At 40.6% G+C, this 24003-nt stretch overlaps 1 protein-coding gene across 2 annotated transcripts in view; it reads right to left on the bottom strand.

Annotated features, from left to right (window-relative positions):
* Nucleotides 1-24003, bottom strand: part of LOC139914133 (gamma-aminobutyric acid receptor subunit gamma-3-like) — a 78161-nt gene that overhangs the window by 2865 nt on the left and 51293 nt on the right. Inside the window, exons 7-9 of one of the 2 annotated variants that reach the window (XM_071902342.2) lie at nucleotides 20125-20262; nucleotides 10613-10765; nucleotides 563-759 (exon numbers count right to left, since the gene is read on the bottom strand). In XM_071902342.2, coding sequence (XP_071758443.1) covers nucleotides 563-759; nucleotides 10613-10765; nucleotides 20125-20262 — 488 coding nt within the window. Of the gene's footprint in view, nucleotides 1-538; nucleotides 760-10612; nucleotides 10766-20124; nucleotides 20263-24003 lie in introns of both variants that reach the window. The other variant, XM_071902343.2, reaches the window with a different exon arrangement.

Genomic DNA, 24003 nt, shown 5'->3' with positions numbered 1-24003 from the left:
CATCTAAAAAGTATGGTATGCTTTGGAAAATGGTCAATAGTATTGTAAAGTATACATGAATTGGCTAAAACATGCAAAAACACCAGTATGGTCCTTTATATCCAAGGTCCACTGCACCTTGGATACCCTAGGCCCTAACGTAACTCTGCGATAATGAACAATTAATTTACTAAGGGACACAAAATTCAACATTTAACATGCTGTACATATAATTGTTAGAATGATTCTGTCCTGTGTCATCTCGCAATAGTGTTCTTTTATCTTGACTCAAGATTGGAGCCTGACGTGTTCTTTGACTGACGAAGGAACGCAACATTTTCCATTTATTTAGGAAGCCCTGTGTGTGTGTGTGAGTGAGAGAGAGAGAGAGGGAGAGAGAGAGAAGGGAAGTGATTGTACAAATGTGGAATAAGAGAGGGAGTATGCAACAACCACTTACCCCCACTACCAAGAACACAGGGGTCTAAACATGGCAAACTCTCGCGGGGCTGTTAGACTCTGAGGACAACTGAAACATCAGCCTCACCCTTTTACACACACATTCGCGCACACACAGGCTTACCATCCTCTGCGTCTTGGGCGGGGGTCTCCGTACGCTGTAGGAGCAGTAGTTGAGCATGGCGTACTCTATCATGGCGGCGAAGACGAAGAGGAAGCAGACGGTGACGAACAGGTCCATGGCCGTCACGTAGGACACTCTGGGCAGGGAATTCCGGGCGACCGTGCTGAGGGTGGTCATGGTCAGCACTGTGGTGATACCTAGGGAGGTAACGCAATGTGTGAGTGTCATTTTACAGGGTCAGGGTCAACACTGCAGTGACCATTGAAGGAAGTTTGGGCAGAGGTTTATTAATCACCATTAATAATATATAGGGGTATTCTGGGTAGATGTCCCCCGTCCTGCACCAATCCTGTATTAGTGCTCCATTAGCACTTCGACAGCTGCTGTAGGCATCTATCTATCTGTTTTGACTGTTCATCTCAACACCCCCAAATCAAAGTGATGGCCCCCAGTTTCAGGTGTAAATGAACAGACTCTGACTCTAAATGATGATTTTTTATTTTCCCTCTCGGGGGAATTTTACGTGATTAGTTATAGACAGAAGCCTGCAATGAGAAGGCTGCAAATACGCATTATTTCACGGAGCATTTATTCCAAAGATCAAAAACATGACAGTAAAATTGCATATTAGAAATCTATTTTTTCCCCATGTCATTAGTCATGTTGCCAGCCCCTAAAATCATCTCATGACCCCCTGGTGAGTCCTGGGCCCCCGGGTTAAGAACCTCTATTATACAGTAAAGCAGTGGAGCAGCAGTGCAGCAGTAATGCAGCAAGCATGCAGTAAAAAGTCGGCTATCTATTCCTATACATCTGCTGAAATCAATTCAATAAACATGTAATAACAATCAAAATCCCAGCCACTGTAGAGTCTCTCTAGAATTAGAATGGATAGAAATGACAAATCTTGGAATTACATGGTAAACTTTGGCCAAAACACTAAAGATGGCAGCCATAGAATTTTGATAATTTTGTAATTTTGCAAATGTGCATCTCTTATAATATTGTCTGTATTAACTTTTTTTCTTTTTACCACATTGTTTTCAAGAGCTAAATTCATGTCAGTCAGTCAAGGTCTCTATCAAAATCCACAGTGTGGTAAAAATCATCTTCAACAAATCATTCATATTGAGCAATATCTATTTAATAAAAGAAGTAAAAGTTGTACTATTGCGAAAATTAACTTTTAACCAGACTTGTTTTTAAACTGTGTGATAGTAATTGTTTTAGGCACTGGATACAGTGGATGTAAACGGACAATAAAGTGCAATGTTATTAAATTGCTGGTGTCCAGGGCATGAGACTCAGAAAGTTGAAATGTCCGACAAATCCAGGGGTAAAGTTCAGCCTTGTGATAACTTTGCCATGGCAACACATCCGCGCTGTGCACCAGAGTCTTTTCTCATGACAGGATGACAACAAGCTCTATGGCCTCAACACAAAAACACAAGAATGTAGAGAAAGAATGTGTCGTATACTATGTGTGGGATACAGTCATTCCAATGTTGTAGGTGACAGAGACATAATTTACCATTGAGACGTGTGTTGCGGACTCCTCTAGTTAAAAGTGACAGATTATGTTGACAGTTATATCCGGGCCAATGTACACACTGCGGTTATTAGTGGATCCCTGGAGAGGTAAAGCTTGTATCAGTGCGCTTCTCTTTTAATGACAGTGATGAATGAGCTAGATAATGCTGTAGTATTCTCATTGAATTGACCTCTACTGGAAACTGAAATTGCAATGGAAACATTTACAAGCCAGGTTGGGAATTAACCATCATTTGGTTATTCTTTTGTACTCTAAAAGGTGGAAAATAGTGAAAGTGGCTGTTAACATTGTAATCCACCACCCACTGTGGTCCTTAGATAAAAAAAGTTAGTGATCATAACTATTCTAATTGGGGATAACTTTTTTTTTTATTGTGCGTTTTATCGTGTTATCGGTGTCAGCGTTTGAGAGATTGTTCCCTATGGTGTCTTAGAAAGGACAATATTGTCTTCGCTTGGTGAAATGAAATCAATTCTTTCAAAGAGAGATGAACCCGCTGACATTAATGCCCACTGGGGGCATCAATATCCACGGCTGTAACACACACACACACATCGCTCTCGTCAGCGCACCAGCTCTCTCTCTCTCCTTTTCTCTCTCGTCATCTCCCCTTTCTCTTCATGCCTTGTCTTACACTCTCTCTCTCCCTCCCTCTCCCTCTCTCTCTCTCTCTCCTCTCTTCTCTTTCATCCACATCTCCTAGATGTCTTTCATGGCAGTGTGTGCCACTGTTTTCGCCTCTGGTTTCCATAGAGACGAGCGCTCCCGTCTATTTCAAGCTACCTCCTCTGGTCTAGTGCTCGTCTAGACTTTCTCTTTCTCCACTCATTACATTTCACCGCCAAACTAGGAACAGGGAAAACTCTTACTTTCTGTTTAAATCCTGACAAATATCTGTTTATTGATGTCGTCCATTAGAAGCAGTGTGACATCATTTTTTCGAGGAATCAACCTGTTTACTCCATGTGCATTTGTTTTTTTTTGTCTTTATTACAAACTACCCCACAGGCTGCTCACAGTCTCGGTTGCTATTTCAAATCAAGGTCACGAGTTTTGTTTGCACAGTTGAATTCATTCTGTGGGAATTGTCGCTACATGATGCCATGGCAACTGGGTGACTCCCTGTCTGTGCAGCCAATCTTAACAACATGAACTCTCAGATCCGGAGGAAGAGAATAGGGAGGAGGGAGGGGGGAGGGGGGGGGGGTGTCACACAGAAGTGAGAAAACCCCAGTACATGTGCCTGCGTAAAAACAAATATGCGGGAGACATCCTCGGTGAGAAACCCGCGTAACTGCGTCGCTTGATGAAAAATAATCTTGTTTTCTCCCAATTGTGTGACAAGGAAGCAAGTCAATATTTTCTCTGGTCTTCACACACAGGCAAAACTGCAAAATGAGATTTTAAAGACTTGACAGTTACCATAATAGAGCGCCACACGTCTCCAGTGATGACGGGGTGTCGCCACAATGCGTTTAGAAATGTCATCTTTGCTGCGTGTAGAGGGATACTCCGAAGAGAAAGATCCCAATGCAGCCAGGTATCACCGACCGCCACTTGTCTATAAATAGTTCTGAGGAATACCGATCAGGTCACGAAGCTACATGGACTTCAGCCTGGTCTCAGCACAGCATTCCTTTTCTCTTTCTTTTCCTTTTCTATATTTCCGATAAACCCTGTCACGAAGAGGATGCTGCCGTTGGCCCCCCCCCGGCCCTCCCTGGCATCGTTCTGCCTGGATTTGTTTTGAAGAGCAAGAAGAAAAAATAAGAGACGATAACAACTAATATGCATTGTGATGAGGTCAGTAAATGTGAAGTTGAAACTGTGCATTTAGAATAGTGGAACTGGAGTGAAGTTGTGTATTGCTTGGGAAGAAAAATATTTCTGGTTTTGGGCTGTAAAGCATTCTTTCTCTGCAATGGTCTCATTTGTTTACAGTAATTCTACTAATGTCTCAAATCAATGCGGTAATGATTCATTGATATTAAAAATGCTACATGTTGCCATTTCAATCTATTCTAATTTAAACCAAGTGTTTCATGCATTCTGTGCAGGCCCTGACTCAAAGCTGGATCTCCCATGCATGTCATCAACGAGCCATACATGACCAAAGGAGACACTTGGGACTACAAAGGCTCTGGCATGGTTACTCTATTCTATAATTTAACTAACCCAGCCATCCCCTATACTTCCTTACAGTGGGCTTGATGTCTATAGGCCATAACACACAAGGCAGCTTTCTGGGCAGTGTGCTGTCCATTGTCATTTTTGGCACTTCCAGGTACCACAGAGAGACTTTTCTCTACATACGACCTACATCAAGCCGATCACATCACAGCGAGTCGGTCCCCGCGATGAAAAGAGCACCCCATTTAGATTTCCCCCATCTCCTCACAGTAGGGAGCGCGAGGGATTGATGCCTCTGTAATACCACCTATCTCTAACTTACTGCCGTCTTGGTAGAGAGTTCCCGTGAGGAACGCTGTCATATTCTTACATCCAAGCTGTCGTGTCATCGCCGATGAGAGTTCGCGTGAGTGATGGCTCTCACTGGGATACCTTGGTTTTTGGGATTTTCCTTCACTAGACCCATGTGAGAAAAAAATGCCTCTTCAGCGGCCCTTGCTTGCTGCTAGCTATGCCCCTTAGTTTTGATGAGGAATGCTAGCCAAAGAGGGTATTTCATCACAGCAGATAAGAGTATGATGAGTGACGGCTCTCACAGGGATACCTGGACATTTTGAGTTTTAGTTGCCTCTTATACTGCGCTCCATTCAAAGTCGAAAGTTGGAAATTCCCAGCTAATAGGTCGTAATTACAACCCTCCGAAAAAACAGGGAACTAACATGGGTGCCTGCAAGATTCGCTTTGCTCAATACTGTTCCCAGTGCAACAGCTAATGTTAGCTAGCTGGTTAGCAGAGAACATTAGCAACTTTACATTTCAAATTTGATATATTTGAGGCCAATGCTGAAAGTCAAACTCAAGTGTATTTTGAGGATTATAAACACGTTAAAAGTAATGTTGTGTAACGTTAACAGTGTATGCCGCCATGTTGACGTTGTCAGATAACTGTATCGTCATGTTTGAGAAATCTTTCCCATGTTTCCTACCTGACTTGAAGGGCCATTTGATAGCATTTTTTCCTAGTAGGAGTTGGAAATTCTGACTTTCCAACATTTCTTGAATGCAGCATTAGTGTTAGAATGCTGCCCCTGCTAGCGAGCCATTTTGAGGACACAGAGGGACAAATGCTTATGTGTCCTCCCTATTTCTTTCCCAGTGTGCCTGGCAAAGAAAAATAGCCATATAAAATGAATGAATTGGCAGGTTAAGTGTTGCAGCTGTAACTCATATCAGTATCAGCAGGCCACTGGGTTGCTGCGGACAGGGGAAAATTAATAATTTACCCAATGTACAGTATATTGCTTATAGCAACAACCATCATCAGCCCACACAACATTTTTTTTTCAATGTCAATGAACTGTGTCATATATTTAATGGCAGGTGTATTAAACTAACTGTCTGACAGCTCTGTTAATGAGAGGTTTCCACACACACATTCAGAGACAATGTTTGTATTGAACTATTGACTCCCTGTCTGGTCTTATCAACTAATGTTTGCATGTCTGTACATTGTGGCAATTTGCTCTGTTTTATTGTGCTTTGTTTTTGTTTCATTGATTTTATTATGTATTTATATAGTGTCATTTTGCTATTAGCCCTGCCTGCAAACTGAATTCCCCTCATGGGATGATAAAATCTGAACTGAAGTGAATTGATCGTGTCTGACACAGCTGGAATTGGCCCTCTGGATTCAAGCTTTGCCAGAGAGTTATCCATGGTCTTATATTCCGCTTTAGGGTGAGTTTTTTTCCCTTGAACAACCACCGCCTCCCACCCAGCATATCTCAGTCCAGATCCATTTGAGCTGCAGAGATTGAGGTCTCTATGGGAATCAACCCCAGCTCATCTCTTTTACTCCCAGCCCATCGCTCAGCCAAACGTCCTTACTTTGTAGGAGTAGTGGGTGAGTGACAGCTCTTTGGAAATACCACCTGGAACATGTTGGCAGCTTGTCAAGGCAGTCAGCCTCGGGGGGGAGGTGTCATCACCTGCCTACTCTTTGGACTTCAACCTCTCCGCGATCTCAGCCGCCGTCCTCCCTCGTTCTGACATTTCTCCCTGCCACTACACGCCGGGAGCCTTCACTTCTTGCTCCACTCCGGGCCCCGCTATCTTTTGTCCCTTCTCCATCTCTCTCATGTTAGTTTTAACCCTCTGTCCCTCACTCACACTCTCTCTCTCTCTCTTATCTCTCTTCTTCCCTTTCAGCTTCGGGATCAGGAAAGAGGGGCGACCTGAAAGCGGAGGCGATGTACTGGAGAAAAAAGGCCAAATGACTTTCTATTGTTGAGCTGAATGAGGATGTTTATCTCGACCGGGGCAGCTTGCCTCTCTTCCCCTACCTGTTGTCTGAGAGAGATCACACACTTTTACTGCCTTTGGTTGTGTCTTAACCAGACGGTCAGACAGGTGGATAGACAGATAGCCAGACAGGCACACACACACACACACACAAAGGAGTTTTGAACATTGTGGTTTAGGCCTAGTATTGGAAGCCTTGAGAAGGATATACAGCTTATTGCCTAGGGTTCATTCTCTTCTGGTTGAGAGATGAGGAAAACACACCAGCAGCAGCGAGGTGAAAGCTAGCAAAGCAAAAGTCAATTTACTTTCGATAAAACCAGGCATCCACACATGCATACAATGGTAGCCATTATAGACGTCCCCTGCTATGCGTCATCTCTCCTGCATTAGTACTACTGTCAGTTCTTCCATTAAATACATTACATACAGTCTATTTGCTTCAGGAAGATTATATAGTCAAATTAAAGTAAAGTAAAAGAAGACTCCCATGTCTCTAAATCCACTACTTACTATGCAGACCATTCCTTGTAGCTTAAAAACTTTCCTTGAAATTCCTTTTGAGGATGGAGCAAAAGAGCAATAGTATTTCAGCAAGAAAGCAAAAAAAAGAATTCATACAGTGGCTACATCTGTGGCTCCTATGAACAAAACAACATGTATTAAAGCTCTATGTGATTAGCTTGGCACGTCATCAGCTACTAATGAGGTCAGACAACAAACACGTGTGTGCTTACTGATCATGTTAACACTCATGACACTGTAGACACTGTTTGTACTCATAAACACTCACAATATTGTAAAACGGATAAAACGCTGTGTCTGCCGTTGTAGAATACTACTCACACAAGCTAACAGGCTAAATTATAGCTACGATGCTAACGCGGCCGCGGTAGTTAGCGTTAGCATCTACTAACACAATACCCGGTTACCTTGATGGTTTCGTTGGAGCTTGGAAAAACAAACTCCAACACTAACGGCAATTAAAAGTGAATGTTTCACTGCAAAAAAGCTATCAGACATTTTAGTTATAAGACATTCTGAAAATAAAGCGTTATGTTGTTTTTAGCCTCTGTCGCTGTCACCCTGTTCAAGCCTCGCACTGTTTTGATGTTCAACTTCATCATCATGTTCAGTAAGTTGAACACAGTCACAAAGTCCTGTTCTGTTCAACTTTCATTAACAGCAAGAGCGGAATGGGTCCGTTTGGCCCAATGCGTGCTTATGAGTAGTGCTAGCTTATTAAACTTGATACAACATGACACGACTTTATTATTCAACTATCAGGGAAGTTTTTGTCTTTGGGCTTGATAAAGAACAGGGGAGGACAGAACTCCAATATAACTTCTTTATTACCGCGGAGACGTTTCAGATGACCTTCTGTGATATTGCCTGAGTGGCAGACCGACGAAGGGCAAGAAATGTCTGTGTGTGGCATTAAAGTGGTACGTGACAACTGTGTGTGCTGTCCTGGTGCAAGTTACATCGGGGGTAGGAGTGGTCGTAGATGGGAGGTTAGAGAAGCGGGCGTGGTTTGAATCCCTGGATCAGGTGGGTGGTGGAAGTTAATGAGTCTTCCCTCCCTCTACACCTATTGGCAAAATGCCATAGAGCAAGGCAGTGAGCCCCCAACTCCTCCAGTGGAGCTGCTCAGTGGCTTACAGCAGTGATTCTCAACCTTTTTCATATTAAGGACCGCTAATTTAGTACACATCCCATTTGAAGAGATTTTGTCTCTCGGACTCAAATCTGAGATCATTTTATTGTTAGATATGATTTTGTCCAGAATTCCATGACTATCTGTATTGTAGGTAGAGCGATAACAGCGAAATTATGATCAAAATACTCATTCTTCTACATTCTCTAATGGTGTTAACTTCTTGTAAATGAAATAGTGAAGTTTAACAATTCATTAATTTGCTGGGGACCCCCTGGTACCCCCTCAAGGACCCCTGGTGGTCCCCGGACCCCACGTTGAGAACCACTGGCTTACAGTACAATACTGCTGAAGTACTGGGGAACTCCCTGCGATGAATGTGTTGATTCTGTAAATAATAATGTTCTTGTTAACTTGCCTGGTTACATAAAAAATGGAAATTATTTGTTTAATATGCAGAGTTTAGCATAAAATGTGCCTTTAATGTCCACTCCAGAACTGAAGTATCACTCCTGGCAGAACCAGAGTAGCACCACTAACTGGCACACTGCAGATATTTTTTCACTCAGCTGAAGAGAATTTTCACTTTCAACCTGATCGACTGAGCTCATGACATGTGGCTTGACAATATGTGACAGTGAGGAATTTTAAATGCATTTTTTGAGCTGTAAATGGCGGCTTTATGTTTGTGCCGTTTGTGAATGTTGGAGCAAAAATCTTTTGACTGACTGCGGGCTATAAAAGTTGTGAAGACTTCAGTATCCAAGCCGCAAATCGCACTCCCCAAGAATGTACTATGTGCACTTCAACACTTCGAAAACATGGGAAATGGAAAAATGAAAAATGACATTCTAAACTCAGCGGTGTGCTTTTTAGCGTGCGGCGTGAAATGCCCGAGTTCTGATTGCCACTGATCCTGGCTGGATGATGTCTAGGGGTGACGGATCACTATCTTGCTACACTGGCTCCATGGCTACCATCAGGGATCACAATCTTGCTACAGTCGTTCAGTGAGCACACTTTGTCTGAGGATGTGCTCTCTTGGCTGAAGATGAAGGCCAAGTCAGCTCATCAGAGAGAGTAACGCAACGATGAGTTATTACAGGTAGTGTCGACTCGTAAATTTAACAAGAGGAGAACTTGCCATACTAAACAGCTACTGCCTCAAAACCGCTCCACACATTGATTACGCATCAAAGCCGCTCGCTATTGTGCAGATTTGCACTTGTTCAATATTCAAGACACAGTTTCAAATACACTTAAAGGCAATGGCTTTGATAAATCATCACAAAACGGCGACCGAATATCTCAATGCCGGAAAAAGAGGTCAAACAATGCCCAGAGGTGTGAACTCCTATCAAGGCAAGAATGACAAATGACCCACTCAGCAGGAACATTTCAGGCTCCTTTCACACTGTCTATATAATGCAGGCATGTGAAGAGTTTCATTCCCAAATGTGATATCCAGCATTTGAGGAAAAGTGATACCTACTCTGACAAAGTGATAACACAAAATTAAAACAAATACTTTTTAATGGAAGTAATGTAAATCCTTAGCTGGGAAAATGCTTTTACTGACTGGATGTGTTTTAGAGATGTGTTTGAATGATGAACTTAATATTTGTATTTCTAAATTGGATATACATACTCTATCCAATACAAATATAGAGTTTTGGAAATAAACTTTTGATGGACTTACCTCAATATCCACCTCAAACAGGAAATCATCAGCACCTTCAACAACATCATCATCATCCACAGGAAAGCAAATTAACTAATGGTAGGCATGCAGTGAGGGAGGAAAATAATATAAAACAGTCATCAAATCATGAGAAAAAGATGGAATTTAGCACTAACATCAAGAATGAAAAGGAAATAATCAACATTGATGCTAACATGCACATTATTTTACGAGTGGTCACTGTATAACACACATACTCTCTCACACACTCTTCCTTTACCTCTCTCCGTCCCCACTAGTACTGGGTAGTAACGCATAACCCAGTAATTACAGTAATATTACTTTGCCCTGTAACAAGTAGTGTAACTACTTACTCTTTCAATGTCAGTAATGATATTGCAGTTACCAATCAAAAAATAGGTCATTACTTTTGTTATCCCCTCTAAATCTCAGATTGAAGTTGAATCTTCAAAAAACTTGATATCCCACCACCATCCCCTGATTCATCTTCATTTTCCTCATATTAAGTGGTCGTCCTCTCACACTGAGCTACAGCTTACATGAGCAATGGCAGGAAAGTTTACTTTATGCTGTGGAAGTATTCGCGCCACTTTGATTTTTCTCAAGCAAAAGGATGACAAGAACATCGAACGTCAGCGCTATTCGGTTCCCCTGATCATTCACAGGCGAGGAAACTGACTTTCTGCCAATGTTGGGGGCGATCTGTACCTAGGGCCGTCCTGGCGGGCGTGGCGTCGCTCTTGATCCAGAAGGAGACCCAGGACAGGACCACGGTCAGGATGCAGGGGATGTAGGTCTGGATGGTGAAGTAGCCCATCCTTCTGCTGAGGTCAAAGTACACCGTCATTAACACATAGTCACCTGCAGGGAGAGAGAAAGAGAGATAGAAACAGGGCTGTCAATTCACTAAACACAAAGCTATGAGACGGTCAACTCATGTCAATCTTCATTTATTCTCTGTGAGGGAAATTCGGTTATGCAGCAAGGTTTAAAGACATTTAGGTCAGTTTAATGTTAATGTTAATGTTACAGTTTTTTACGATCGCTAGCAAGCGTTTTTCAATACTTATAATACTTTTTCTAAACTCTTCACACACCAACTCACCTACAACACACAGTTGGCAAAACAGTTAATTTTATGCTCAAAATCACATATTGTAAACTAAACACCAACACTAATTTTCAAAATGCAAGAATACTTTGTCAAAATACACTAACTCTACCAAAACACTGCAAACATGTCTCAAAATCAAATAATTCTTTCAAAACTCTAGCACATGTTTTCTTCCAACAGGAACATTTAGTCAATCACAGCACAATGACATACAAAATACTAACAGCAGATGGTATTACAGAAAATGCATTACTTTACATGTGTCAGTTCTACCCTTATACAATAGACAGTATATTGATAATCAATTGTTTTTCGCACTGCAGTTACTTTTGAAGTCACTCTACATTTTTCTTTTGTTGAGTGTAGTGAATGTTTTGCAAACATTCTATATCAGAAGTGAATGACTCATCTTTACTTTATAGAATGTACAGTATATGAAAAAGGAATAAGTTACAGAATTGCTGCAGTAAAGGCTTTATTTGCTATAGGAAATTACTGCAAGAGATCAAGAAAAATCTGCAGTATAGCTGCTGGTTACAGTGGTGTAAAAATAAAATATACAAACAGAAAAAGGCACAGAAGAAAAAAAAAGAAAAATACACAGTCCTTTTCTAATCTACCCGGTCTTCTGCATTTGGCCACATGTTCTCGTCCACATCACTCCTTATATTTTCTCTGGCTATGCACCTTGGGAAGTATCTTTTGGCGTGCCTTATCCACCCCTGGCAGTGTTCAGCTGTGATTGGTCTATTTGCATAACTTCAATCAGCTGTTTCTCACTAGCAATAAAAATGTACATGTTTCAATGTACAATGTGAACTGCTGTTCACTTCAACTTTAGCCTATAAGTTAGGTTTAGAACATGAGGTTATCTGTTCTGACATACAGTGTGAAAGCATTTGTAAATTTGGCAGTAAAAATCCATAGTTTTGGTCTTGGTTGAGCTTGTGTGTAAAAGAAATTCAAGAGTTTTTAAAATGTGTTCAGTGAATGCATTTTGTGTCAAAGGAACAAGAAATGTGTTAATGGTATGGCCCACAACAGACCGATGTTGTGCTAACTGTGTTAAGAGTTATGAAAATGTGACTACAGAACTGATAAAAGGTTGCTAGCAATCGTAAAAAACTGTAATGGACATCTGTTGAGAGCAATCCCATTCGAACTCAGGTGGCATCAAATAATCACACAGAGACCACTTGAAAATGTGAGTGCAGTTTGTTTGGAACACACATACACACACACACACACACATATATACTGTATATATTTTGGACTAAAGAAAACTAACTGTAGGTGTGATTGCACCCTAAGATAATAACTATAAACTTTGTATAGCAGTTTTTTTCACAAATTAAATGTTGCAAATGTTTTACAGCATAAGAAAAGGCAAAAAGTCATAAAGTGAATAAATAAAATCAAAGTAGATAACCATTTAAACAAGAAAATAAAATAGAGAAATTATAAAACACAGGTTTATTAGCGGACTGTTCATAAAAGTGCTTTTTAAGGTGAGATTTTAAAGATACTATTGATTTTGCTAGCCTGAGCTCCTCGGGGAGAGCGTTCCGCAGCCCTGGGGCTCTGACTGAAAAAGTCCAGTCACCTTTGGTATTTAGCCTGGACTTTGGAACAGCAAGGAAAGCCCCTTAGGATCCGAGGCTGCACACTGGCTCATAAGTAATTAAATGGTCTGATATGTAGCTGCGGGCCACACCATGCAGTGCCTTAAAAGTTATCAGTGAAATCTTAAAATCAATTCCAACATGGGCGTAATATGATTTGGTTAGAAGTCTGCATTTTGCACTAATTGCAGACATTAGAGGGAATTCTGGCTAGGACCAGAGTAGAGGGAGTTACAGTAATCTAAATGAGAGGAGATAAAGGCATGGGTAACCTTGTCAAGGTTGGCAAAGGATAAAAAAGACCAAATTTTAGAAATATTTTTCAACTGAAGGAAGCAAGACTGAACTTCCCTCTTACATTGGTCATCAAAACAGAGGTCAGAATCAGATATTACGATATCTAGCAGCAGGCTTTACCGAGATAGAACTATATCAGCTTGATGGAATTAGATTTGTTTTCATTTAATTAGAGAAAGTTATGAGACATCCAGCATCAGAGAGGCAAATCTCAAGTGGGTTTAGCTGCCAAAGTCACTAGGCTGTATCGAAACATAGATCTGTGTGTCATCGGCGTAGCAATGGAAAGAAAAGTTATGTTTAGGAATAATGTGATCTAGGGGAAGCGTATAAAGTGAGAACTGCAGGGGGCCAAGGATCGACCCCTGGGGGACATCACACAAAGGTGAGTTGAGGAGGATGAGGCATTCCCCACCGCAACAGAGAAAGTTCTATTAGCCAAGTGTGAATGGAACCATTTGAGAGTGTCATCAGTGATGCCAACCCAGTTTTCATTAGTAACTTTAATCATAGCAGTTTCTGTGCTGTGAAGAGCTGAAGATGTTATTATTGGTCAGAAATGAAATCAGATGTGTGGCCACTTCCTTCTTCGAAACCTTCCTAGTTTGGAAATAGGTCTATAATTGCTAAAAGCAGGTGAGGATCCAGATAAGATGAGAAGACAGAGAGAGAGAGAGACAGAGAGGAGGAAGAGATGGAGAGGAGAAGAATGGAGAGAGGAGAAGAAAGTGAGGAGAATATAATATGTGGAGTATACAGGATCTACAGAGAACAAGGGAGAGACACAACGACACAAAACTCAAGGAAAGCACTGAAGACAGAGGAAAAAGTCGCTAACTTCTCTCTAACTTATATAAGCAACTATACAATGGCAATGTCAGTGTCAGGGGAAGAAAAATGAGGAGAGAGACACAGTTTGTTCTGCTGCCTCTTTCATGGTCCAACTAAGATGCTTGTTATTGCGAGCGTTAATTGACAGCAGTAGGGAGCTATTGAGCTACAATACTTGGCGAACAAAAGCCATTGTTCTATAACCTTGACAAAGTTTTCCCGCATCAGAAAACCATTACTTTAAATATGACTGAAGAACACCTTTTGATGATCTCCTGCCACTCAGGCTTTTGCATGAAAAGGATGTCGGTTTGAATAAAACATCTGTAAAAGAAGACCTTTTGTCCTCAGCGTGCAGCTGAGTCTCACCTTATATTCAAGTCAGAATCAAAATCAGAATCACTTTAATCGCCAAGCGCAATGAATGTAGAACAGTGTGTCTTGGTGAGACTGGCACAGAGGAGTATTTACAGCTTACAGAGTTGCATATATTAAACGCACCCATGCGGTACAAGGACAACACAAAATCACACTGTACAAAGTTGTTCTATACAGAATTTCATTTTTTTTGTGATTACTGCAACCAAAATTCTTGATTTGCGGTGAGTTTTCACAAAAATTGCATTGCACTTTGCATAGTTTTCGGTGTTTTTTTGCAGTAAAATGACAGGAGTTAAAGAGAAACCCCAAAATGAGATTTTATGACTAGTTATATGTAATCAGTTCCTATGATAATGAGCATAGGCTTACTGCTTATCACAGGAACTACTGCAAATTCTTTGGCTCATGCTTTTATTTTCAATGTTCTGAACAGAGAAAAACATGGGCTTGAAGTTGGAACAAAGGAAAATACTGTGCTTGGATTCCCATCTTGATAAATATACTTTAATCTCAACATCGGCACAGTAGGCGCCACATAAAATCGGTCCCTTTCAATATGTTTCATGAAAACAAAACTGTCTGGTTTCATTTAAAAAGTGCCCATTTACGTGCGAGGTAGACTGTGTGTGTTCGTCTGACGAACAGCATGCGATCCAAAGGCTCATGACAAATGGAACCTATAATAATGCAGGTTAAATGAAAAACAGCGCGCTCAACTTTTTATACCAGTAGGGGTGAATGAAACTACAACTCACTGTCAAAAATATTCCATCTCCTCCCTCTCAAAACCCCACTGTGTCATTGAGTGTAGTAGAAGAAGACCAAGCTAGATGTAGGTTGTTGACTTATGGTTTTATCGGACCATTTTATGCAAATTGGTGCAAATATTGATTAAATTTGCATTGATTTCAGTGACTGCAAAATCCTACTGTCTATCATTCTGTCTATGGCTGTGTGCATCCATACAGTGGTGTGGTGACTGCTAGTGTGGTACGCAGCCCCACTGTTTACAGACTCCTGCAGAATACTTGTTAAGCTGACTTGCCTGTATGTACTCTATGTGCTGCACTCTGTTGTGCTCTGCAGACTGTTATGCCATACAGGCAGGTCTTATTTTCATTTGTAAACTCTGGGGAAAACTCCTTCATTAATGAGCTCCAGTGAACTCAGCTGGAATGTTTTTATTGTGGCTGCTGTGTGACTGGACTGATTCCCCCTTCTCTAAATTGACACATAAAAATGCAGCTATATAGAGAAAAATATGTTATGAATGCAGTTCTCTTCATATCATATATATGTTTATATATGAAATATATAGTATATAATGTATATATGTATATAGTATATATGTCATGTAACAAAGTCACTTCCGTGTGGCAAAAGGAGTTTTGGACAGTTCAATGCAGTATTTATTAATTTGGGGAATGCTTAAAATAACCTGAACAAATTTCATTAGCCACACTGCTCCCTCATGTTCTACCAGATGATCGGCCTGCTTGGTTATGCAATGAACAGAATGTTGCTTTAATCCTTGTTGGCAAACTTGTCCAGCTCTCACCACATTTTGGGAAAACACTGAAACGTAGATCACAAATTAAGTGAAGATTACCAATTATCGATGACAATACCATAAATTGGACATGCCCTTTTCATGTGTTTGTCATCTATAAAGGTTACCTAACAGTTAGGTTTATCCAAGTAAAATAACTTTGGTTAAGATTAGGGTTAAGGTTGCTGTTAAGTCTAGCCAACTATATTAATTTGGTTGAGGTTAGGGTAAGGTTTTGGCCATGGTTAAATAAGAACTAAATAAACCTTTGCTGAAAATGAAAACCCATCAATCCCTTACTTCCCACTGCATATTTCAACGTTAAACTACTGCCCGTTTCTGGTCGTGTCTCCTCCACGCAATCCTACCATGGTGGGGAAAAGTATTTCTCTCACTGTTTGTGTAAAATGCATGTATTTGCATTTTAAGACACTGTGCTCATTTTGCAAAATTTCTCAGCGCTAGTGAGCACCGCCGAAGGGCTAAGGAAGTGCAAAGGTGGAATCAGGGCCCCATAAACAGAAAGGGAACATCAGATGGAATATCAGTACTGTGATCCATGATGCAATCAGAGAACCAGGCGGAGGATTGTCAGCAATTTCACTACAGAATCCCGACAAAAAGGCATTTCAACAATTCCACGGCGGGCTTGTAAAGAAATCAGCATTTCCACAACGTAACGTCAGAAAAGGGCATAATAGAAGCTTTTGGGGAATTTGCGGCGGGATTGCGGAACAAAGCGGCGGAGCGTTTGGGATTCCGCGTTGGGGCTCTTTGAAGAGGACGCCGCGGAATTGGTAACGATGGAGGATTCTTGGCAGGAGTCCCCAGTGGCGCTGTGGCATGGGATCTGTCCACTCTGTCCTCATTAAAACAGCCCAATACCTCATGTGTTTATGAAGGACGAAGGATAGAGAGAGAGTGTGAGGCAAGAGAAAGAGAGGGAAAAGAAGCGAGAGGAAGCGAAACACAGCACTTTCGCAGTTTGTCATGATGTAAATTAATGATAGGTATTTTTAGCCGGGGATCTAATCATCATGCGTGTGTGGCTGGATCTCCGGCAAGTGAAACAGGGAGAAAAAAAAGAGGGGAGGAAATAAATGAGAAAACGTCTAATTTCCTTGAACAGCATGAGGTAGATGTGTAGGTTTGCAGTTGTTTTTACGCATCTCAGCAGAAAATTAGTTTGGCGGCGTTTCAGCGTTGTACAGCGGGAGTCTAGGCAAACTTATCATTTATAAGGTCATCAATGTGTCTCGAGATGGGAGTGCTAATCAGTCACCTGTTTTTTTTCTTGCAATCGGAAACACAAAAAAGCAGGGAAACGTTAATCTCCCATTAGAAATGAACAAGAGCCTGTTTGCCAAAAAAGAAAGAAAGAAAAAAGACTGAAAATTCACATCCTTGATCAGTTCTCCCTATGGGTGATATGTGCAAAATGAACAAGAGGGATGTGGGACAGATTCAAGCATATGTACCGTTCCAATAAAACAGACCAAACAGCACCATGCCTTAAAACACACACATAAAAAAACGCCAGGATAACACAATGAAGCCGTAAAAACTTCTCTCCATTGTGGCCCTTAATAATTTGACGCCGTTCCTCGTTATCCCTCTCCTAATCATGCCGAGCGCTCCTGTTCCTAGAATATTCATGAACAGAGGTTCAGCTCTTAGAAAGCTGAATCAGGTCACATTATGCAGATCCGAGCGCGTCTCTCCGAAGACAAAAGACCGTATGGCACAAAACCGAGAGGAATATATGCAACTCATAAACAAGGTTAACAGGGGTTAATAATCACCGTGTCAAGCTCTCTCTCTCTCTCTCATTCATAATGCTTTGCTTATTAGGCCGTTAAAATCTGCATTCATCTTCAGGGGCGACGTGAGAGCATTAAAAATGTATTAGGAACTTGTCCGCCCCGTGCCACTTATGGGTGTAATTAGCAGCACCTGTTTGTACAACACAACATTTTTAAAGCTGCCCCTGCCACTGCCTCCCAAATAACAAAGCAAAATTAAATCATCGAAGAATATGAGACCTAATAACCACATCCGAGGCGAGGGGAGAGAGAAAGAAAAGGGTTGAATAATTAAACTTCCTTTTTAATCTTTAATCTTGGTGATTAATGTCAGTGGAAAAACCTATTTGGCCCTTACACCCGAGGGGAATACTTATGAGCTTGGAGCTTGTAGTTATATGATTACATTTATGGGCATGGTGCCGGTGTTAACCTGTGCACCGTTTGGGGCAGCAGGGCAGTCAAGTGGTTAGAGACCGTCTTTTATTTGGAGTCCAAGCAAACATTTGTCCTGCTGAAGTGTCCTTGAGCAAGACACAGCTCTATGGGTGTTGTTCTATAGCTGATCCTGACCTTTGACCTCCCTGGAGGGGGCGCGCGGAAGTGACAAAAGTTTCCCTACGGCGATCAATACAGTTTTGCATTATTATTAGTCATAACCCCACTGTTACAAAAAAGTCACATGTGAAAAGCCACATGCGAATTCAAAGCACATATGCTTTTTGGACACATTAGTTTTCACATGTGAATTTTTTTCACGTTGTATTATGACATCACACGAGACAGCTTTTACTTCAGATGTAAAAATTTCAATTTATAGTGTTAAGTGTTTTTGGTTTTTTTCCCGCATGCAAATATTCTTTTCACATGTTTTCACCTGCCATTACATATGACAATATTTATTTAACATGTGAAAATGTAATTTCACATGCAAAAAGACAATTCACAGGTGAATTCACAGGCCATTTTGTCATGGGAAATGTCACATGTTCACATATGAAAACCTCATGACAGCCTGAAGAAGGCATAATGCCGAAACATGTTGGTGATCTAGAATAGATATTTTCGTATGGAGAGAAGTGTGCAACCTTCATGATTACTTATTCCCACATATGAAAACCATCAAATGTCCAACTTGAATGAACGTGGGTTTTCACATGTGACTTTTTTGTAAGGACAAACGTTCAATATGTTCTCCCTGATTCAAGTTCTAAGTGCCAGAGTTCACCTTTTCGACTCTGTAAATATATAAATATTTCTATTTATTTATAAATATAAATATTGGGAATCAAACACTAACTGAAACCTGGAGAAACTGGAGGATTTGCAGACAAACAACTTGCATAATCCATGTGTGACAGGTAGAGAGCACAGGTAGATCCCTGCCTTGTTTGTGTGACATGCCCCCTCACATAGGATAATCAGGGAAGTCAATGGGCTAATTATCAGCCAATGGGTAGCATTAGACACAACAGAGTTTCATTTCCTCCTCATCATAGGGGGTGTATATAAGGCTTGAGATCAGTGTGGAGCGAGCCGGTTTGTGGTTGTGCTCTCATGCTGTATTCCCCTGCGCTTGTTGCCTAAGGCTTGGGCAGCCTGGATCCGTATGGCTCCCCATTATTAGATTGGGACTGAATGGAAACCAAGGGATGATCCAGCAAAGCCAAGTCCTGGCATTGCACCCCAGAGGAGTGTAGGAATTCCTGTGACTTTTGGTACAAGGTGGTGTTTGATGTGCCCAGAGGTTACCGCCCCTGCTGTTTTGCCTTAGTTACATTTATGGTTTAGTTTTTCCTTTTGCCTTAAGTCCCTGACGTGGTTCGGCATTGCCACTTGTGTGGTGGTAGTGTGGAGCTAACTCCTGTCTGGTCTGGGAATACCTTTTAAATTATTTTATGTATTTGTTTTTCATTTTGTTTAGATGACAAACCAGCTGTAGGTAACTGCCCTTTGTGGACATTGAGGAGAGTGTGGCCGTGTTGATGGGGACTGGCAGCGTAGGGGGGGCCCTTCCCTGAATCACTTGCATGCTATAGAGTTAAATTTGCACTAATCACCTTTTGCTGTGTGTGTGTGACCTGGACACAAACACGTGTGGTGTGGTACGTCGTTGGCCTTGTCCTGTTAGCAAGTCTTCCCCTGTCATTGGCCTCCTCCCTCAATTCTCCACTCCCCTTGGGTATGCAAATCCTCATTTATATAAGAAATTCTCTATTTTTGTACTTTACCCATTTTAATATAACAATCTTAATAAAAGACACACTATTTTTATATTGTAGTTACAAATAAAGTTGTTAAACTATTTTTCCATAGCAGCTTCCGGCGTCCCTCATTCACAGGCTAACATTTAATAAATAAACTTTTTTTTGTGAGCTTGAAACCACGTCTCTGTTTCGTTACAAATTGACCTGTGTGCATTTCATAGAAAAGGAGTATTGCATAGAACATTATTTCCTGGGGTGCAATTCCCTAGGTGGCGTAGTCGGTAATTCAAGGTATCAAAGCCCCCAGTAAGCCTGGTTACACATGTCCATGTCATAGGTTAGATTAGTGTTTCACTGAGTCTTTAACAGTCATCATTTATCAAGCTTGCTGACCTTTTATTGCTGACTTTTTTTTACCTGCGGTCGTTGTGAGGATGTCTGTGGTGTTTCGGAGCCCCATGAAGTCGAATTGGTAAAGCCTCCAGTACTTCTGGTCTGATGTCTCCACTGAGTTTCGCTTCCACTTGTATATAATCTCGTCTCGTGGGTAGCCATCTGGAAACCAGACAGAACGTCAGCAAGGTGTGTGTGTGTGTGTGTGTGTGTGTGTGTGTGTGTGTGTGAGAGAGAGAGAAATACAGAAAAAAGGTGAGAGAAGGAGTGAGATATATTAATGCAGGTTTGTTGTATGCATGATTGATACTACAGGTGAAACATGAAATGACAGCATCTATATAGACATTCAGTGATATCGATTGTATTGATCAGTGTTCCATGTCATGAGATTAGTGTTAAATTTCTGCTTTGTAACCATACTCATGGTCAATCTTTATGACTGTAGCTAATGATGTTTGATTGACTTTTTGTATATTTCTCTTTGTTATGTCTAGTGTTCTGTATATGGAACTGTTATATTTATATTATTGGTCAATCTTCAAGATTCTGAGTGATGATGCTTGATTGACTTGATTGCTAATTATGTGCACCTGTCAGTGTGTACACTTATCCACACCTGCTCTTGGAAATCTATATGGTGTTATTTCATATTTCACATGTTCTGATGAAGGTCTTGTAACGAAAGCTTAATCAATAAACTGGTGTATTTTGCATAGCAGTGTTGCATGGAGCTTTTATTCTGACATTCTGGGATTTTTTCCTCTATTGCACCCATGCTACATTTTTTTTTTTTGCAAAAGTAATCCAGTAACCTGTGGGCTGCAGAACCACTGATCAACTTCTATCAATTTGTTTGCATGGAATAGAGTACAAAGCACAAAAAACATCTTTCCATATCATTTAGTCGAGTATTAATCTTATTTTTCTTAAAGCAAGAGAAAAAATGTGCCAGTGGGGTGGGATAATTTTACTTGATTCCAATGCAAATCAACCGGTTTCAAGAATCCTCTTGCATCAAGTGACATTTCACTCTCTTGGAGGGATCTCCATTATTTCAAGATACTGTCACTTGATTCGAGGAAATTCTTAGAAAATGTGACTGCTTTGGAAACAAGTGCTGCTTTGGCAGATTTCCTGCCCTTGACTTGTTTAAATAGATATTTTTTGCAGTGTAATACTATTTTGAAGTGTTAGAGTATTTTTCCATGGAGAGGCCAAATGGAGCTTACCAGGGCCACGACCTGCTCAAGATGCTTTACAGTGGAGGGCATTGTGGGAGTTTACCCATCCTGCATGTGTTTAGCATTAAAACTGCAGGATTTAAGCAATTCCTCGCTGGGTAGAGCAACAGTTAAACATTTGTGCACAAAGCACATAAAAAGTAGAATTTCTATGAAGGCTACATCAGTAACATTATACATTAACAATGGTATTTGTATTTAAAAAATATATCTGGGCTCACTTGACACAAGTTGAAGCAATTACCATGGAAAATTGAGTGACAGTGATAATGAGCAAGTCGATGGCTGGCCTTGTTCGGCCCTGTAGTGGAAATCAGGCTAATTATGTAAATGGTCTCATTTAGAGGATAACCATCTATAACCAAGGAGAGCGATCACCAAGTCCATAATACAATAGAGGCATTTTTTGAGACAGTAGATAGTAGATAGCAAAAATTATTGCCATCATTATATTTATTTTGCTTCTTTTCATAATGATGTCTACCGCTGGCAATATTACCATTGTGTTACTACTGTATCTCCATCGCCACAAAATGTTCCCCATGTTTCATGCCTTTAAAAGCCCCCTGAAGCAACATGTTCTTACACAAAGTCATAAATTACAGTCCTCTGTGGCCTTGGCTCTAATATTCTGCCTGTCTATCCTCCAAGCAAAGAAGACATGGGATGTCTGCTCTCACCATATATCTATAAACAAAGTCCAGTTATGAGTACAGTGTCAAGATTTCAGCCAATGATGTATCGTTATGAGAACTCATCCTCCTTTTAAGAGGTGTGTGTGTGTGTGTGTGTGTGTATGCGTCAGATATAAATTACTTTTAGATACTTTTCTGTGATTTCCCAAACTTTCTGAAACCCACTTTATTATCCTATGTTAGAAAACCCCACTTATCTACCTTCAGTATGTGTGTGTGCATGGGTGTAAGAGGAGTTATGTCTAATATTATTCTTCTCCCCCTTCTCTCAGGCGTAGTGTGTTCAGTAAAGATAGGAAGTCATCACAAAGTGAGGGGAAAGAAAAGTGTTTACTCAAAGCAATTTTTCACTTGGGTAGAAAATCTACACTTTTCAGCATGCACAGCTGTATAGAAGGTCAGTAACAGTTAAACTCCAATGTTAGCAGCTGTGGGAATATGCTCAAACCACGAGCATTAAGGATTACATGCCCAGTTCTCTATATTGACACCTGTAAACAGGCTTCAATTACTTAGAAGTACAATTTTTAGATGTGGTTTATGTCGTGAAGAGTGGTAGCTTTTGGTTGTGTTTCTAAACGTAGGCTACAACTGAATACACATGGTTCATTTCGGTGTTGTTTTTGACTGATCATTTCGCCAGTGATACAACTGATTTTATGTTTCGATAATGTTAGCTTGTTCGCTAGCACATCATAGTATCTAGTCAGTTAACATCATGGTCTTGTAGTAAACACATCTGATTTGCACACTAACATATAGTAGAAGCTAGCATAAGTAGTGGCTAATAGTTGCATGTTAAAGGAGAATGCAGGTGTCATTTAGAGTTATAGCTACATTTCCCTCAATCATTCTGCAATTCATGCCATATATAAGTACATTTTTTGTCATTTTCTTGTTTTTTGAAGTTTTAAAATGCACCTACACCTCAAACCTAGCTTGAAATTAACTTCTGGCTAACGGCAAATGAGAAGACATGGATGTGACAGAAATTTGTATGGCAACGTTTTGAGGGATTAGGGATTATTTCCTGGAGGAGACTTTCCATTTCTTCCTGTGGGTGTCAGGTGATTGACAGGAGGCAGAGCGTAACGCAATACTGATATGAAAACACTCAACTCGAGCACAATGACAATAGCACAATAACAATAAAACAGAAACTTTAACAAAACCAAATTAAGGCTTCGTGTTTACTATGATGGATTATCTATCTCGGGCAATTTTCAAGTCTGTGGAAATTGTTTTTCATACTGTACAAAAATGAATGGCAGCAAATGGCTTCTTCTGAAGGGAGGAAAACAAGCTCTGATATCTCCAATTATACTGACTGTGTGCAGACACCACCAGGAATAATGTAAAGGAGAGAGGCAACCTAGACCATTAGCACAAACTAAAAAAACACTGGTATTATCCTTAAATAACATTGAAATAGGTAATTCAGCTTGCTGGCTGGTTAGCTATAGCTAACAATTCAAATTCAATCAAAAACAGCTGTTTGTTCGGCTTAACTGATCTGACTCTTCTCAAGCTACAACTTGTAATGCTTTAGAGTTGAGACTAGGGCTAAAGTCACTTTTAATTATAACATTACAGAACATACACCTGCGCCACAACTATCTTGGAGATATTTCTCTTTTTCTAGCCTGGTTGTTATATATCTAGCCATTATTTTCACATATCCAATTCTCTAAAGGACCTCCATGCTGGCCAACATTTGTGATGCAACAGCAAAGCTTTTATAGATGTATGTGCAATAAAAAGGGTAAATGTTGTACCAATATAGCAATAATACCCCAGAAGGAGTTCATTAGGATTATGAGTATTACGGGTATTGTATTGTAGTTGCCAATGCATGTGTGTTGTCCAAAAAGTTTTCTCCAAAGTATTAAACATACATAAAAGAAACAGGAGAAAGCAAGACAGATTGCCAAGTAGCTCCCTTGTTACAAAGAATTGGCACAGTA

Source organism: Centroberyx gerrardi, chromosome 21, assembly GCF_048128805.1.
Source record: "Centroberyx gerrardi isolate f3 chromosome 21, fCenGer3.hap1.cur.20231027, whole genome shotgun sequence".
Lineage (NCBI taxonomy): Eukaryota > Metazoa > Chordata > Actinopteri > Beryciformes > Berycidae > Centroberyx > Centroberyx gerrardi.
This window is presented reverse-complemented; position numbering and strand designations above follow the sequence as displayed.